Raw genomic sequence first — 18,898 nt, forward strand, 5'->3', positions numbered from 1 at the left:
ACTGTGTGTTTCCATTTATGTAAAATTCTAAAACCAGCAAAACTCATCTCCATTGATAGGTTAGTGGCTGCCTGGCTCCATGGAGTAGGGGAATGAATTGCAAAGGTACATCAGGGAACATTTTGAGGAACTGGAAATGTTTTATACTTCGAGTCAAATTTTATATCTTGACCTTCCTCAGGAACAAAAGTAAATTTCACTCAACCATGATAATGCAATCCCTGCACACACAGACCTTGGAGATGTAGTTGTTTTGGTTTCAGACCACTGCAATAAAGATAACATTGCAGTAAAGCAAGTCACACGAATTTTTTGGTTTCCTGGTGCATATAAATGTTATGTTTATACTATATTGTAGTCTACTAAATGTGCAACAGTTATGTCTAAAAAATGTACATACCTTGACTAAATATTTTATTGCTGAAAAATGCTCACCGTCTTCTGACAACACAGGGTTGGCACAAACCTTCAATTTGTAAAAAAATGCAGTATCTGCAAAGCACAATAAAACGAGGTACTCCTGTGCTCTCCTATATATGCATTCCTAATAGTCCTATGGATAGTATGTTTTGGTCATGACTTAGTAGAATATGTTCATTTTTCCTCCCAAATTTTTGTCTTCTTTCTGTCCCCAAATGGAAACAATTTTATCTGTCCTTCCTTCTGCAGTTTACCTTGTATAATTTCACTTTGGGTGATGACAGAAGTGACCAAAGGTATATATTTGAGACCACCAGAAGAGTTTAATCCTTCACTTCTTATTCTCTTCAGGTTTTCTTTCTTTTCATTCCTTTGTACTCCACTTTCCTCTCTGTTCTTATTTCCCTTTCCCCTCTCAGTGTGCCTGTCAGACAAATGTGGTGTTGATCCCGAAGCAGCCTGTGGGACACCAGCTGCTTTTCTTTCGTTTTCTTCTTAATATAAATACATGTCACCCTCCATATCTGCAGCTTACACACCGGGGATTCAACCAGCTGCGGATGGGAATCCGTGGATGGAGAATTCCAAGGCGGGCGGAAGAGTAGACGGTAAGGAACTTGAGCATCCCCGGATTTTGGTATCCGCGGCAGGGAGGGGAGGATCTGGACCGAATTCCCCACAGACACCAAGACGACTATATTTACATATATTGAGGGGAAATAGGAAATCATTTCAAAATTCTGATGAGAGATTTGAAAAGGAAACAGTGTCCTGATAACACTAGCATAATAGCATTATCATCTTGAATATTGATGATAACATTTTGAGTACTTTTTAACTTTGTTTCTTTTGCTCTTTGTTTCATCTGTGTGTGTGTCTGTTTCTTCTGCGTGTGTTAATATTGATAGCATTCTGAGTACTTTTTAACTTCCTGTTCCTTTTTCTCTTCTTTTTCTTTGCGTGTGTGCGCGCGCATGCACGCATGCGTGCGCTGCTGCGTATGTTTGTCTTTGACAGAAAATGCTTCAGTAGCTACTTTAAAGCATAGCTTTCGTCTCTTTAATTTCATCGCCTTTGAGATGGTCTTTCTTAGCGCATGATAATGAAACCATAACGTCCTAAAGCATGCCTTTTAATTCTGATCTCCCGTGGCTCTGGAAGGACACTAGTTATGTCACTCTCGGGAGAGTTAAAATTCCCCTTGAAGGTTTTTTTGCTGTACGGTTCAGATGAGGATCCTCTGTTGAGGGACTAAGAATATATCAGTTTCTTGCTCTTCAGTATTCAGTGAAACTTCCTTCCTTTCCAGTAATTATTTTGTTTTGTGTTTTTTTCACAGGAAGCAAACTTTTTCTAGATAATAGTATGACGCAATCTTCATCACATGATTACTTTTCTTTTGCGAGATCAGTTTAAAAGTGTGTTTTACTTCAAAGTAACATAACTCTAGTTTGGAGCTGTGCTGTAAAAACAACCTTTTTTTACATTAATTTAAAACTTTGAAGAGGGATGTTGGACGGTGTGTTATCAAACAACCCGTCAGCTGCTGTGGAGGCAGTGGAGCTGCAAACTGGTAACAGCAGACAAGAAGCTGATGAAAAGACACGAGGTAAGAACATTTTCAGTTGTTCTGAATGAAGGTTTTTTATTGAAATCATGAAGCATACTGTTAAACAAAAGTTTTGAAGACTTTTTGGGGTTTTGTAGTTTCTTCCATCAAGGCAAAAAAAAATTCTATTTCCGGTTAACGTCACCATAAATAAAAATTTGTAATTGACTATTTTGTCCTTTTAATTCAGATTCACTTTATGGTATCTTAATTGATAATGGAGGAAGATTATCCATAATGTAAGACCATTCAAGATTTAATTTCACTTTTACTAAGTAGTCAATAAAACCTGTCCTTCAGGAGATGTTAAATATGAACCACAGTCATTCAATGCCTAGAATACATACATGATATGAAATAATTAGCAAATATTTGTAATATTTTAAAAGATTGTTTATGGACCGTGAGTGGAGTCAAGATAAACTACTCTTTAGAGGTACTTAATAGCAGAACAATTATCTCCCTCCTCTACGCTTATCTAAACAATTGCTGGTACCCTAATATTCTTGAGAAGTCTCTGGTGATTTTTAAATGGAGAAGGAGAGAAAGTGTACTTAAAAAAAAAAAAAAACCTTAGAAAACAATTTGGTAGCACTGGATGTATTAAACAGCAAGTTCAGAGTAGGTAAGATCCAAATTCTAAATCTAACAGGATAATCTTTCAAAGTTATTTCAACAGGGCTCCTTAAATAGGGTGAAGAGGGGGGGAAATGAAGCTAAAATGCATTTAATAAAACAATCTGTGATTTAGTGACTATGGTGAGTTTTAAAGTTTGCCGTTTAATTTTGTTTCAGCCTACCAGTGTATGCAACAGTCAAAAATATTTTTGCAGTTCATATTGGAATGCATAATACTTTATTCCTCATCTTTTGACAATTTAATAATTCTAAGAGTAGATCAAAGAGGGTTAGGGACAATGGGATCAGATATTAGATGATAATGTGAAAATATCTAAACCAAAAGTTTTAAGAATGCTTTCTATCCACTCATAAAACCAGTGTTAATTTCTACATTATATATCAATCTACAGTATGAACTTATATATTTTATGTATAAATTATATATATATATCACATAAATATATGTTACTTAATATTATATAGTATGTATAAAGTTATCTATAGATATATAATTTGAAATTTTAAACACCATTGAAATAGTAGTAACTTCGCGTGTGATAGAATTCATTTTTTAACTTTTGTATTTTTTAAATATTTTCTTTTCTTTTATTCTTTCTACATATTGGTATTTTATGATTTTTTTCTATAGCTGTAAACTAAGAAAAAAAAAGGGGATTTTATTTGGTTTTAAATTCATTGGTCACCCTGGATCTTTTCTCTTATCTCTCCTTGGAGAAGATCACAGTCAGAAACTGAGAGAAATTAGTTGTCAGTGAAGCTTCTCTACGGGAAAAAATAATTGGAGTATTTAGTTGTTTATATTATAACAGGGATGGATGTAGAACTATTTTAGTTACATTGTTAATTCAATAGGTTTTTGTTGAGCTGCCCCGGGATGTTATCTGTTTTTTTACATTCCTTAGTTGAACACATTATGAACGACTTCTTTGAAATTCATCTTTCAATACTAAATTCATACTGAGAGACCCACAGTTTCTGTTGTTTTTGTTTTTTGGATATTTGTGCAGTGTACAGGTATTGAGGACTGAGTAAAAGAGTAGAAAGAAGAAACTTTAAAAATGAAAGCTATTTATACTGTGTCAAAAACTAGATTTTAGGGCTCAGGAAGTGGACAGATTAAATAAACATGTAGCAGGTTTAAATATGAACCTGCATATTCAGAAGCGAAATAAATTTCCAATTCTTTAGATCTTTAAATCAAACTAAATGTCACTCCAAGTCCCCATCTCACTGAGCTGACAGGATAATTAATCTTGGTGGTTTGGTGATACTGAACTGAATGGAGAGTTTCCTCCAGCGTTATATGGAGTTTCTCAGGTATTGTAAGCCCAAAAGCATCAAGAGGGTTTTTAGTCAACACTTTTCACTGATGACTGAAGATATATCCCAACATCAATAACCCCTTTGGTTCTAGTTCTGCTATTTCTGTGCTAAACTTACAAGGAAAGCCACTCTGTTTGTTTGCCACATTCATGGCACATGCATCTTTGTTGAGGCTGGTTTATCTGCAGGCAGGATATCTCCATATGCTCCACAAAGACGAATGATCTAGTATCTTGCCAACTTTGAGACAGAAAGAACTCTTATCACCTGTACATGGAAATAAGCATTTCTCATATTGTCAGGATGGGCACCCGCTTCTTTCTTCTTGTGGCTTAGAAGTATTTCCTCTTATTTAAAGCCCTTTATGATTCTCAAAATAGTCCCTTTAATAAGATAGGATTTTTTTTTTTTTTTAATGAAAGGATCACTGATTTCAGCAGTCATTCTGGAGGAAAGGATACCAAAAGAGCCAAAGACCTACTTGAAACAGTGAATAGGAATATGTATTTAAAAACTAATTCTGCTTAATACAGCAGTAAATAATCTTCACCTCCTGCACACACAGTAATTAAAATATGGAAAAATGGGAGAGCTAACACAAGAAAAAAAATAATAAAAGCTTTCTTTTATTTAATTCCTGTTATAAACCAGAACTGAAAACATAGCACATAATATCCTTTAATTAAAAAAAAAAAAGAAAGATAGTTATTTAATGGTCAAGGTCTCTTAAGGTCTGGGTTCTGAAGTCCCAGAGTATCACTTCTACCGCATTCTCTTGGTCAAAGTGAGACACAAGACCAGTTCATATTCATATTCATATTCATATTCACAAGACCAGTTCAAGTGTTGGGAAATACCTCTTGGTGGGAGAAGTAGCAAGATCGTATGTCAAAGGGGTGGTGGACACAGAAAGACCTGATTCTTTGGGGGCCACTTTTAACAATTTGCCACAGATGGGAAGAACAGCAAAGTGTTAACAGAAAACATTAGAACTTAAAACAGTGGGCACAAGATGATTGTACTCATTTAAAATTATGTGTATGTGGGAGGGAGGTTATATGTGTAAAAATGGATTAAAGAGATATATGGGTGGGAGGATGTTAGTTAATCCAAATGATAATGCTGGCTATCTCTAAGTAGTATAAATTGAGATTTATTTTAAGTTTCATTTCTTTTATACATCTACTAAGGAAAGAATTTGTTCAATAAAAAAAAACTAGTTCTTCACTAGGTGAAAAAGACAGGAAGAATCAATGTTCTCAATAAGTTTATAGTCTATCTTAAAGTATCTTCTATAATTTTTTACATTTCACGAAATTTTACATTAAGGATAAATACTTTAATCATATGAAATAAAAAAAGTTTCATTTCAAAAAACTTACACACCATATTTTTTTTCCTGAATGGATACTAGTAAAAGAAAAACAATTCCTCACCAGAGATTTATTCTGTTCTATCAGATTTGCAGATCAGAGAATACAGGACCAGAAAAACAACAACAACAGAAACATGTCCAAGTTCCCTTTGCTTGTTTGTGGCAAAAATCTCAATTCTAAATTTTTTTGATTATTCTGTGACCTTTCAAATATACTGTGTTGTCTATCCTTTAAAATAAACTTTTCATTAAGTAGAAAGTAGATTTTCTTAGAAATATTCGAGGAACGTTAGGATATGCTAATATTTTACCATAGAAGAAGGGTATTGAAGGCCTGAGGGTGGCTTCAGGCCTGAGGGAATTCTACCCGAAAAAGTCATCTATATTTGATTCCTTGGACTGTGGCAGTAAAATCCATAATAACATCTGGATTGTATATAGGGATGTCCTGAGAAATTTCAGCCAAAAGGAAAAACCAGGTTTTTTTCCATATGGCAAACAGAAAAAGTACATTTTGTGTCATCTCCTTGTGAAATATCAGAATAAATTGCCTAAAGATGTTTGTTAGGTATGGTTTTGAATGCAAATTTAGTCTTTCTTTTACCTGTTTCTTAATCTAAGTGTTTTTTTGTTTTGTTTCAGGTGTTACAAGAAACAAGTGTATGATATTCCTTGGTATTTTATTAGCAATATCTATAGTTGCTAATATTATTTTAACTGCTTTCTTAGGTGAGTAAATTACATCCTTTATTTCTTCACTTATATTTTTCATTTTCAGAGCTTCCTATTGTATGATCCTTTTCCTTTCTGCCTCAATCATAATCTTTTCTCATTATTCTCACTCCCTTCCCATTATTCATGATATATTTAAGGAGTATCAGTGAATGAATTTTTATGAATTACATGACCTACGTAAGACATGGGGAGACGTAAAAATGATTACGACAAAATCATTCAGCCTGATAATCTCACATTCCATTCAACATTCCCATGCCAGTGGTAATCACTATTTTAACTTCTGTTGCCAAAAGTTAGTTTTGCCCATTTAAAAATTTTTATGTAAATAAAATGGCAATTTTCATGAATCCTTAGCCTCTTGCTTCTTTTGTCCCACATTATGCTTGTGTGATTCTTCCAAGTCATAACTAGTAAAATTTCACTGACTCGTTGTTATAGAAGAGGGTTGGAAAATTTTTTACGTAAAGGGGCAGATAGTAATAATTTAGGCTTTGCTAGCCATATGATCTCTGTTGCCACTACTCAACTCTGTATTTGTAGTGCAAAAAAAGCCACAGAAAATACATAAACAATTGAGCATGCCTGTGTTTCAATAAAATTGAACATGAAAAATTTGAATATTACATAATTTTTGTGTCACAACACATTATTTCTCTTGATTATTTTTATATTTTAATTATTTTTAAATAATTAAAATTTTATTTTGATTATTTTAGAATGTAAAAACATTTTTAGCTCTGAATTTGGCCTCACGTTGTGGTTCACAGATCCTTGCTGTAGCGTATTTCATGCTTTTTATTGATTTATTAATCATTCTACTTTTGATGGACATTTGGATTGTGCCATATTTTGACTACTGCTAATTGCGTTGCTTTGAACATCCTTATATTTTTAGTCTTTTAGTGAATAGTGGATATTATTTGGGATATATTTATGAGAAGGATTATTAAACCACAGAGTATGCATAGGTCAGTTTTTGTAGATAATACCATAGATAGTAGATAATCCCATAGATAGTAGATAATACCATAGATAGTAGATAAATCCAATCCAATCCAAAAGTGTATGCAGATGCCAGTTGCTCAAGATACCTGTCAACACTTTGTTGTCAGTTTTACCCATTTTAGCCATTCTGATGAGTGTGCGTTGGTACCTTTGTTGGTACCTGTTGTGACTTTAACTGACATTTTCTTGATGACCAATACTGTTAAGCTCCTTTTCACATTTACTGCTCATTTAATTACAATAGTTTGTGAAGAGCTATCCTTGCTTTGTACCTGATTCTAGAGGGCAAACATCCAATTTCTCACCATTAAGTAAGAAATTAGCTGTGGTTTTTTTTGTAAATATTCTTTATCAAGTTGGGATAGTTCCCCTCTACTCCTAGTTCACTGAGAATTTTTGCCATGAATGAATGTTAGGTTTTTCAGATGCTTATATTGATATGATCATGTGATTTTTCTTTTTTTAGCCTGTTGATGTAATGGATTACATTAATTGATTTTCAAATGTTGAACCAGCCTTACAGACCTGGGATAAATCCCACTTTTTCATGGTGTATAATTCTTTTTGTGCACTGTTGGATTCAATTTACTAACATTTTGTTAAGAATTTTTGCATCTATGTTCATGAGAGATACTGGTCTGTAGTTTTCTTTTCTTGTAATGTCTTTGGTTTTGTTGTTAAGATAATGCTGACCTCATGAAATGAGTTAAGAAGTATTCCCTCTGATTTTATCCTCTAAAAGAGATTGTAGAGAATTGGTATAATTTCTTCCTTAATTGTTTGGTAGGATTCCCCAGTGAACATATCTGGGCCTGCTCCTTTCTGTTTTTTAGAACATTACTGATTATTAAGTCAGTAATTATTCTTTAATAGATATAAGCCTATTCACATTGTTTATTTCTTCTTTTGTGAGTTTTGGAAGATTGTATCTTTCAAGGAGTTGGTCCATTTCATATAAGTTATTAAACTTGAGGGCATTAACTTGTTCATAGTATTCCTTTATTATCTTCCGTGGCATCTGTAGTGATGTCCTCTCTTCCATTTCTGATATTAATTTGTGTCTTCTCTCCTTTATTTTCTAAGTTAACTTGGCTAGAGTCTTACTGATTTTATTGTTCTTTGCAAAGAACCGGCTTTTGATTTTGTTGATTTTCTCTATTAATTTCCTATTTTCAATTTAATTGCTTTTTGCTTTGATTCTTATTATTTCTTTCCTGTTTTCCTTGAGCTTAATTTTCTCTTCTTTTACTAGTTTCCTAAGGAGGGAATGTAGATTATTGATTTTAGACCTTTCTTCTTTTCTAATGTATGAATTCAATGCTATATATTTTTCTCTAAGGACTGCTTTTGCTGCATGCCCAAAATTTTGATAAGTTGTGTTTTCATGTTCATTTAGTTCAAATTGCTTTTAAATTTCTCTATATTCCTTCTCTGACCCATGTGTTATTTAGAAGTATGTTGTTTCATCTCTACATATTTTGGGATTTTCCAGTTATCTTTGTTATTTATTTCTATTTTAATTCCACTGTAATCTGAAAACAGAATTAATATGATTTTTCTTTTGATTTTGTTAAGGTGTGTTTTATATTAACTATTAATTTTAATATTTTATCTTCATTTTCATTTGTATGTTTATGTAAACATTCAGATTATCTGCAAATAATAATGATTTTATTTATTAGGTTAAAATCTTTATATCTTTTTATATATTTGTATTGCCTTATTTTACTGGCTAGTACTTTCAGTAAAAAGTTGAGGAGAAGTACTGAGAACTTGCATTCTTATCTCATTCTTAATATACATGAGAAAGTTTTAAATATTTCTCTATTACGAATGATTATTTATCAATATTCTTAATCAAATAAAGGGAATTTCCTTTAATTCCTAGATAGCTAAAAGGTTTTATTCTGAAAGGGCATAGAATGTTATCAAATGCTATTGAGATATACTTAGTTTGTCTCTTTTTTCTGTTAATGTGTTGAATTACACAGACTTTTTAAAAACATTAAGCTAAACCTTCCTGTCTGGAATAAACTCAATTTGATGATAAAATATTAACCTTTTTAGCACTCTTGAATTAAACTGGCTAATATTTTGTTTAAGATAATATGCACATATGTTCATACAAGCCTGAACTATAATTTCTCATTTTTATAATAGTATTGTCAGGTATTGATATTAAGATTATGCTGGCCTCTAAAACTGAGTTGTAAAGGATTCTCTCCTACTCCGTTTTCTGAAAAAGGTTGTGTAATATTGTTATGTCTTACCTAAATGATTAGAAGTGTTCACAATTGAAGCCACCTGGACTGGGAGATTTCTTTGTGTAGAATTTTTTTAATGAAAGGTTTAATTTCTTACTAGATAGAGTATTTATTCACATTTACCTTTCATTCGTCAGTTGTGCTAAGTTTTGTTGTTCAGAAATTTCTTTTCTTTTTTATTCCTAGTATTGCTAATTCATTTATTTCCCTTTAAAAAGATTTTTTTCTTTTATTGGTTTTCCTAGTGTTCTATCTATTCTAGATGATTCAAAAAGCCAACGAGTTCCTTGTTTTTTTTGTTTTACATTAATTTATATTAAACTGATTTCTCGTCTTATTTTTTTAATGGAGTCTTTCTACTTTGATTTTAATTCATCACTCTTACTAACTTTTCGAGATAGATAATTTTCTTTTTAAAGTCTCCCTTTTTTTAAAAACATAAATTTAAGCCAATAAATTTTCTTCTAAGATTTAAGGAAATGTGTTGTGTTCCACAAGTTTAGGGGAATTCCCTGGTGGTCCAGTGGTTAGGATTCCATGCTTCCATTGCTGAGGGCCTGGGTTCAATCCCTGGTCAGGGAATTAAGGTCCCACAAGCCACACAGTGTAGCCAAAAAAAAAAAAAAAAAAAAAAGAACAAGGCCCACAAGCTTAGTTGTATCCATAATTTTTGGTATTTTATATATATATATGTATATCATATATCACATATATCACCAAAATATATGTAATTAACTTCAGTTCAAAATATATTTTATTTCCCAAGATTTCTTTTTTTTCTTTGATTTATGAGTTATTTAGCATTGCATTTCTTAATTTACAGACTTTGGTGATTTTTTTATTTTATTTTTTTATTGATATATGGCTCAATTCTACTGCAGTCAGGTGGCACACAGTAAATGTTTTCAATCTTTAAAATTTGTTGTTACAACTTTATTGTCCCACATTTTAGTAAATATTTCATATGCACTTTCAAAAATGTATATTCAGTAGTTGTTGCATGTAGCCCTCTATGTATGTCAACTGACTTAATTTTGTTAATCATGGTGTTCAGATGTTATTATCCTTACACATTTTGCCCATTGTTATATCAGTAATTAAGAGAAGGGGGCTAAAATGTTTACCTTCTACAGGTATTTGGCATCAGGTGACTGCAAGTGATCATGTAACTAATTGTTTTACTTCTGTGCACCATAGACCGCCAGCATCCCATTTACAACTGGTGACTGGGTCAGTGCCTTTAATGTAAATCACGTTGGAAAACCAATAACATACCGCATCCTTAAGGTTCTGTTCCTTTAGAATCACTTTTAGTACCAAAAACTGATTTAGTCTGGGTGTGTTCAGAAAAATAGACAGTACAGATATTACAAGAATACAAATTTTATTTCTACCATTTCTATACATTTCAAAAGGATCTCCACAATAAGGCAAGTTACCATGGAATAGGACTTTAACATAAGAATTATGCATAACACCACTGGAGCTGGGGAGTGGTGGTCTGGAAGGCCACAAAGCTGAAGAAGAAATAGTCACTAATGATTTTGGCTTAAAGCACTAATGTGTTTGGAGAACCCACAGATTAGAGGAAGCTAACACACCTAGATGCCAAGACTACAAAAGGGAAACTCATGAAAAGGCCTGTGAACTTCCTGTGTCCAGCATTTCCAAGAATAATGGTTTCTGCTTTATTTCCATCTTCTAAATTTCATATGGGTTTTTTTTATTGGTTAACCCAGAACCACGCAGTGATGGTGGTACCTAGCTGACAACAGGAAACCCATATGTATCTTGTTATTGTTTTATTATTTTCATTGCTTTCTTAGAGATTAAAACCTGTGTCCTAATTTGTAACAGTCTAATATAAATTAGTGTTTTTATTACCACCAGATAATGCTAGGATTTCATTGTATTTCATTTACCCAGGAATGACGAAAGGGACTTAACACAAGTGAAATGACACTGCTCTAGGAAAGCCTATGTATTACTGAGTTTGGAGTTGAAAGCAATGTGAGTGTCTTGTCACATTCTGGACTGCTGTCATTTAACCTAACATGAAGTTTGTTTTTCAACTTGTTATGGGATAGATATGCAATTCTGGCCATGATCATAATATTTTACATCACAATCCTGTCTTTATTCAATGATCTCAAAACACAGTGGCATATTATTTCATCTGATTCTTAAGATATGTATTTATCTCTGTTACAGTTAAAAAAGATCGGTGTGCTCAGTGTTTTTGCCCAGATACTTGGATTGGTTTCCAAGATAAATGCTATTATTTTTCTAAAGAAGAAAAAGATTGGAATTCAAGTAGATATAACTGTTTGTCTCAAAATGCTGACCTAGTTACGATTGACACTATAGAAGAAAAGGTAAGTAATTTAATATGTATTCCTTATCAATTATATTGAGTAGCGATATTAGAAATATTCAAATTCCATTATGGTCTTTAAAACTTTTCAAACATGCCTGTCTTTAGATGCAAAATATTGCAGATGTTCAGAACATGCCATAGGAGATACAGCTGAAAAACTCAGTGATACCTTGTTTGGATAGTATAAGACTCACATCAAGTAGCAGACTTGATAGCTAACTTTTACATTTTAAGGAATACAAATAGAAGAGCTTGATACTATTTGGAAACCTTTTAAAAGCCACAAAGAGGAAGGATGGAATTCTGCATTTCACTCCCGTTGTGGAAACTTCCTCTGGCCTCTCAGTCTTGCTTTGCTGTCTTTCTCTGAGGTCTCATGGCAGCCTCCGTCAGAGCGTTCACTACCAGTAATGCAAGAGGTGCAATTGAAAGTATTCCCCTAGGCTGAAGTATGAGTTTCCAGTGAGCAGACACCATATTTTATTTGAAATTGTATCCATCGCTGTAGCGTAAAAGCAGGTACAAATTAAAAGGCGGCACAGTGGTTAAGAATCCGCCTGCCATTGCAGGGGACATGGGTTCGAGCCCTGGTCTGGGAAGATCCCACATGCCGCGGAGCAACTAAGCCCGTGTGCCACAACTACTGAGCCTGCGCTCTAGAGCCCACGTGCCACAACTACTGAGCCCACGTGCCACAACTACTGAAGCCCACTTGCCTAGAGCCCATGCTCCACAAAAAGAGAAGCCACCGCAAGGAGAAGCCCGCGCACCGCAACGAAGAGTAGCCCCTGCTCGCCGCAACTAGGGAAAGCCCGCACGCGGCAACAAAGACCCAACACGGCCAAAAATAAATAAATAAATTTTAAACAAAAGCTTAATGGATCTTTGTTCAGTAAATACTGATTTACGGAAAAATTCTGTTAAGTCAAGAGACTCTCCAAGAACTTTAACAAGCGGGAGACTCTTATGTGGCAAACGTATGTTTTTACTTTTGTTTCATCTCTTTAAAAGTAAAGGGTCAATTTGAGAGGTAATTAACTTAATTAAAATTTGTGTGTATGTGAATAAAAGTTGTGTGTGTGTGCAATTAAGATGTGTTTAAATGTAAAGCAGCACAGCACGGCAGTCAACATTGTTAAAAGAGAATTGTGTATTACTTTTAGGGTGAACAAAGTCTAGTTATGCAATATGCCTGAAGACTGGTTCAAATTTAAATAGATACCAACTAGGCTGGGGCAATTTATAGATCAGTGTAAGGAAACTAAACTATTTTGGAAGCAAGAAAAGACATAGAAACCTGAATAAAATGTGAAAAACTAGGTATGTTAAGAGTAGACACACCAAATCAAGAAGATGCAGGTTTAATTTAATATAAAGAGCTTCCGTAGTGAATAGTTTCACTGCTGAATTTTGTAAGACTCTTGAAATGAACATTCTGAGAAACCCTTAAACAGCCCTTACAGTTCTTCTTGGGGAAAAAGGCTAAATTAGCAGCAAGATGAAAAAAATAATGAGTAACAAACAGAACGAGGTCTTTACCACATATGGTATTGTGAAGGAGTGGTAAAAGTAACGTATAACAGAATTTTAAAGGACTGTTTACTTTAAATAGTTTAAGTAAAATATTATATATGTTTATTTAAACTGTGAAATATTTTTCTAGTTAAAATGAGGTGAAGCTTGTTTCATGAAATTTTCCCCTATTTAGAATTACCTTGCCTTTTTAAGAAACAGCTACACGAGCTACCCTTTACTGAGCAAATAATGTTCAATATTTTTCATAGGACAGGCTTTAGGAAATACACCTCCCAGTTCCCTGTCACCAAGACCACAGCCACTGAACTTCATCCAATTTTCCCCAAATCCAGTAATGTATATCCTGTTGGTTTCCAATACATATATCGTGCCTTACATTTTTTTCTGCCTTAAAACAAGCTCTTTCCTAAGCCTAGAATAGGAATTGTCCTTTTCTCCCTGGATTTCTGTGTTTATCATGGAATCCTCTACTCTTCCCCTCCAGATCCACCTCTTACAGCACATCCTATGCGAAAGTCTCCCATAAAGACCCAGATGCTTCTTGCCGTAAACTAAAATTTCACTTTGCATTTATTATACTCATAATCTTCTCATCTAATAGAATATTTTCTAACTCTTAAGTTTACATAAATTTCCTCACTATACATGAAACCATGAATCCAGGGACACTGTTTTCTTAATCTGTTCTGTTGTAAACCCATAGGTTAGCCCAGTGAATTGAATTTTTTTCAAATAAATTCATGAAATGCTACAGAAGATGGTATATTAAGATGCCAAAGGTTATCAGTGTAACTGTTATCAGGTAGAAATGGACCATAGTGTTGTGATCTGTCATAATTCCCTTATATTTATATAAAACTGAAACATGGAGTGATACAATGTCAAACTTACAGTTTCCCAGCTATTTAGTAGCAGGGTAGACTCAATGACTTTCTGTGTATAACATAATTCTATGGCAACAAAGGCTCTAAGGTAGGAAAAAATTTCAACATTGAATGAATATGGAGAAATATCAGGAAAATTAAATTTTTCCCTGAATGATGTCTTCAGAAATCTAAATATTTTGCAAAAAAATGAAATTTGAGAATTAGATTCTAAAGGAACTGGATGCATGAGGGGTGTGTGTGTGTGTGAGTGCGTGTGCACGAGTGTGTGTGAGCATGTGCCCTCGTGTGTATGCATGTGTGTGCACATGTGATAGTTTGGGAGAAAAGTTGAAGTAAAATATTACATTATTTACTGAGAAGTGAAAAAAACACTATAATAAATATATGATGATTACGAAGGCTGTGTAAGAACTCCGTTGAAAGTCTAGCTTTCCAGGAGTTTACAGTTTAAAAATCCTGGAGGAATAGATTTCCAAACTGAATATTTATCAATTTGGAATCAAAAGAGCCTTAAAGAAACTTTCTCTCACATCTTTGTTTCAGGAATGAGAAAACTTGAGTGTCAGAGGGTAAAATACTTCTTCACAATCGCATAGCTATTTTCTGGTGAAACCAAGAGTTGAAACTTTGTCACCTTACTCTTCACAACCTGCAAAGCCAGAGGGACACAATAGGTTGTATTGAAAACTGACAAGTAAAATTCTGAATTTTGTTTTGTCTCTAAAGGATTTTCTTAGGCGATACAAGTGTGCTTCTGATCACTGGGTTTGGCGAGACAGGACCAAAGATCAAACAAGACAATGGGTGAATGGAAGCATAGCTAACAACTGGTGAGTTTCTTTCTTTCTGGGATTATTTAAATTTAGGTAGTGCAGACTGCTCTAGAACCTGCACATTAGCTATATTGCTCTAGCGTCCACAATTTGTGTGCATGTTGGAAAAATGGAGCAGGGAAGATTGTGTCATGTACTGAGAGTAGTTTCAAGAGTCAGCCAGAGAGGTTGGAAATCAAGATGTAAGGGGAAATACCTCTTAGTTGGTTAGTTTGAAAATAAAGACCTGAGATTCACATACACAGTAAAAATAAACTTTTGCTTGATTTTAACCTGTTTTCTCTGATTATATATCTATGCTGCGAGCTTCATGCTACCTGTTTGCTGACAGCTTTTACAGTGTAAGTTAAACTTGTTTATTTTTACCTGCTTTTATTTGCACAGATATTGCAATTTATCCTGGACTTCACACCTTCCATTTTACAATATGGAAAACGGGACCTAAAAGACTGAGTTCGCTGCACTCATGACCCCAGTATAACCACCCTAAATGGTGACTGCTAGCCACCTTGCCACTTAATTTATGTTAGAATTTCCCAATAGCAATACCACTGACAGTTTGGACTGAATCATTCCTTGCTGTGTGGAGGGAGCACTTGTGCATCGTAGGATGTTGGCAGCTTCTCTGTCCTCTACCCACGAGACAGTAGGAATTCCCCCTACCCTCCTCCACTTGTTACAACCAAAAATGCCTTCAGATATTTCCAAGTTCCCTTGCAGGGGCGTGGAAGGCAAACTCACCCCAGGGTTAAGAACCATTGGTTTCTACAAACTGGTGGCTCTACTCCTGACATGTAACTTCATGTCAGTTTAACAAATATAAATTCTTGGAAGGGAGATTCTTATGGTCCAATTTGGTACAGATATCTTAACCCTAGCAAGAAAGGACTGTGTAACAGCATACTTTTTCAGAACTCTAGACAGATAATATTTTTTAAAAAGTGTCATTGAGCAAGGGAGAAATCACAGGACTCCCTAATACACAGTGTTTAATTCCTTTATTGTAGGTTTAATATGACAGGGAATGAAATATGTTTTTATCTTAATGAAGATGGTGTTGCAAAAGCTAGATGCTACACAGAAAGAAAATGGATTTGCAGGAAAAGAATGCACTGAGTAAATGTTTCTGGTAATGGACTTACAGCCACGGGTAAGATGGTTTTAATATTTATCAACTTTTCTCTCCTTCTTTTGAACTTTCAATATTTCGCTGCTTTAATATTATAGCCTGATGATACATCTTGATGATTATTAAAGTAATTTCCTTATTATTTTTCTACTTTTCAAATGGCCTGGATCTTTGCTTTTCTATATCAACTTTAGAAGAATCTTGTAATTTCACAGAATCTATAGGTTAATTTTGGGAGTGTTGTATTTATATATTATTTTCTTATTCATTTACAATGTATATCTTTTACTGATTTTTGCCTTATATAACTTACAATTTTTCTAAACAGTTACTGCATATTATTTATTACCTGTGTCTCTATTATATGTATCTAATGCTTTTGCTGGTGCAATTATGTAATTTTATTATCTTTTAAAATAGTTGTTTTTTAGAAATGTAACGGTTTTGGATATTCTTGTCCTCTTCAACATACATCCTGAAAATTCATAATTTTCTAATAATTTGTGGATTCATTTAAATACTATAAAACATAACATCTAGTAATAACAGTTTTATTTTTCCTGTATTAAAAAATTACTTATTTCTTGTCTAATTAAAATGGGTAGGACTGCCAGGACAATACTGATGGTAAACATTGTTCCGCATTTTAAAGAAAATGCTTCTGACATTTACACATTAGTCATGTTGTATCTAATTTTTTATACCCTTTTTTTTAAAGTTAGGGCGGTTCTTTTCTATTTCTGTTTGCTAAGAGATTTTTTTTTGTAGGAAGAGATTTTTAATTTTCTTGTATGCTTTTGTTTTCTGCATCTATTTTGATGGTCTCCTGGCTTCTATTCCTTAATCTTTTAATGTAGTGAATGACATTTATAATTTTTTAATGTTACAGAATTACTTTGCATTCCTAGATAAAATTCAATTTAGTCATGATGTGATATCATATTTATTCTACATAGATTCACTCTGATATTTATTTTTTCATACTCTTACATCTAAATTCATGAGTGTGGTTGCCATAAAATTTTCCTTAGGAAAGCAGGGCTTATGGTTTAAATAATTCAATGAAGACATGGTTGGAAAATGTGTTGCTTTACAATTATGCCATAAAACTGTGCATGATAAATTTCCTATGTCTCAAAAATTAATTATTGGTCACATTTTCTGCATATTTTTATTAGATTTGCACTTGTGATCTTCAGTGAAGAAAAGTAGCAACCTTTGAGAGAGCTGCTAGAAAAGAGTATTCATGGACATCCTGATGTAATTACACGAGCATTAAAGAATGGTGCTGAAGAGCTGCAACCTCTAGAAGATTCATATTGTTTCAATGAAAACACACTTCTAATTTTCTCATGGTATGAGAAATGAAATTAGGAAAGACACATTAGAAAATAAGGAAGGCATATATTGTCCCTGGCTCTGAACAGGAAGAAATACCACCTGACCACTATAAACAATCTGCCTGCACCTTCACTGGACAAGAAGCCAATATGTAACAAATATTTATTGATAAATAATAATACTCCTCATGGGCTTATGAATTCTGTAATGCACTTTAACCAAAGTGTTTGTTTCAACAGAGACGTTGTCGTAAATGTTTGCCCAGGTTCTCAGACCCAGGGGCAAGTCTTCACAAGACCAAATATCTAGCAATCTGTAATTACACAGGGTCTTTGCAGTTCAGGGTAAATTATAATTTTATTCAGTTTGTTTAATATTTAAGAATATTTAATATGAAAAACTACATGATCTATCCCAGGTGATAGAAGTAATTTTTGTGAACTTCTAGTTATGTATAGGTTCAATAAAATTCCTCTTATGGGTTGAATTATGAGCCTAAAAGGTCATGTTGAAAGTCTAACCCCCAGGACCTCCGACTGTGGCCTTATTTGGAAAGTATAACTGTGGCAAAGGTAATAGTTGATATAAAATCATTCCTACGGGCCCCAATCTCTTTAGTTTTAGTGGTGTTATAAAAAGAGGAAATTTGGATTCAGTGACAGACTCTAACAAAGGGAAGACTATGTGAAGACAAAGGGAAAAGACAGCCGTGTGACTGAAATGATTACCTATAAGCCAAGGAATGCTAAGGATTGCCAACAATTACCAGAAGTGAGAAGAGGCAAGAAAGCACCATCGCCTAGATCAGTCTGAGAGAGCATGACCCAGAGGACATATTGATGTTGGGTCTTCCAGTCTGCAATACTGTGAGACAATAAATGTCTGTTGTTTTAAACCGCATGCAACGTGTGGCATTTTGTTATGGCAGCACTAGCACTAATACATTGTATTATCGACATCAGTTTATTTTCATTTCTATGTTTCATCTTTCTCAGATACAAGCCTTACCTAGCATGCCCATTTCTTCTTTCAGGGCCCATCTTTAAATTAAGGAAAATACATTCTCCCAGCATGTCCATCCATTCAAATCTAGTGTTATCTATCACTCGACAAAAGTGCATAAAAGCAGCTCTCACCATATCACCCCCCATCTTTATTGCTATATCTAGTGAACTTGCTACAGTAAATATCTCCCATGCCCTCTCAAGCAGCATTTAACATTTTTTCTTTTCTTTTTTACTAAAGAATAGTTGATTTACAATATTATATTAGTTTCAAGTGTGCAATATAGTGGTTCAAAAGTTTTATACAGTAAGTCCCCTGCATATGAACGAGTTCCATTCCAAGAGTGCGTTTGTAAGTCCAATTTGTTCGTAAGTCCAACAAAGTTAGCCTAGGTAGCCAACTAACACAATCGGC

General features: G+C 33.8%; 1 protein-coding gene across 3 annotated transcripts; it reads left to right on the forward strand.

Annotated features, from left to right (window-relative positions):
• Positions 1 to 970: 970 nt before the first annotated feature.
• Positions 971 to 18,374, forward strand: CLEC2B (C-type lectin domain family 2 member B). Of its 3 annotated transcripts, XM_061204956.1 has the most exons (7): positions 971 to 1,028; positions 1,760 to 2,029; positions 6,012 to 6,098; positions 11,588 to 11,751; positions 14,903 to 15,006; positions 16,017 to 16,159; positions 17,317 to 18,374. In XM_061204956.1, exons 2-6 carry the CDS (start codon positions 1,930 to 1,932, stop codon positions 16,123 to 16,125), a joined length of 564 nt encoding a protein of 187 aa, XP_061060939.1. In that variant the 5' UTR covers positions 971 to 1,028; positions 1,760 to 1,929; the 3' UTR covers positions 16,126 to 16,159; positions 17,317 to 18,374. The 3 variants fall into 3 exon arrangements, with proteins under 3 accessions (XP_061060939.1, XP_061060940.1, XP_061060941.1); XM_061204957.1 differs by lacking the exon at positions 17,317 to 18,374 and having other exon boundaries at positions 16,061 to 16,149; XM_061204958.1 differs by lacking the exons at positions 16,017 to 16,159; positions 17,317 to 18,374 and adding an exon at positions 15,394 to 15,998.
• Positions 18,375 to 18,898: the final 524 nt, after the last annotated feature.

This window comes from Eubalaena glacialis, chromosome 11 (genome assembly GCF_028564815.1).
Source record: "Eubalaena glacialis isolate mEubGla1 chromosome 11, mEubGla1.1.hap2.+ XY, whole genome shotgun sequence".
Lineage (NCBI taxonomy): Eukaryota > Metazoa > Chordata > Mammalia > Artiodactyla > Balaenidae > Eubalaena > Eubalaena glacialis.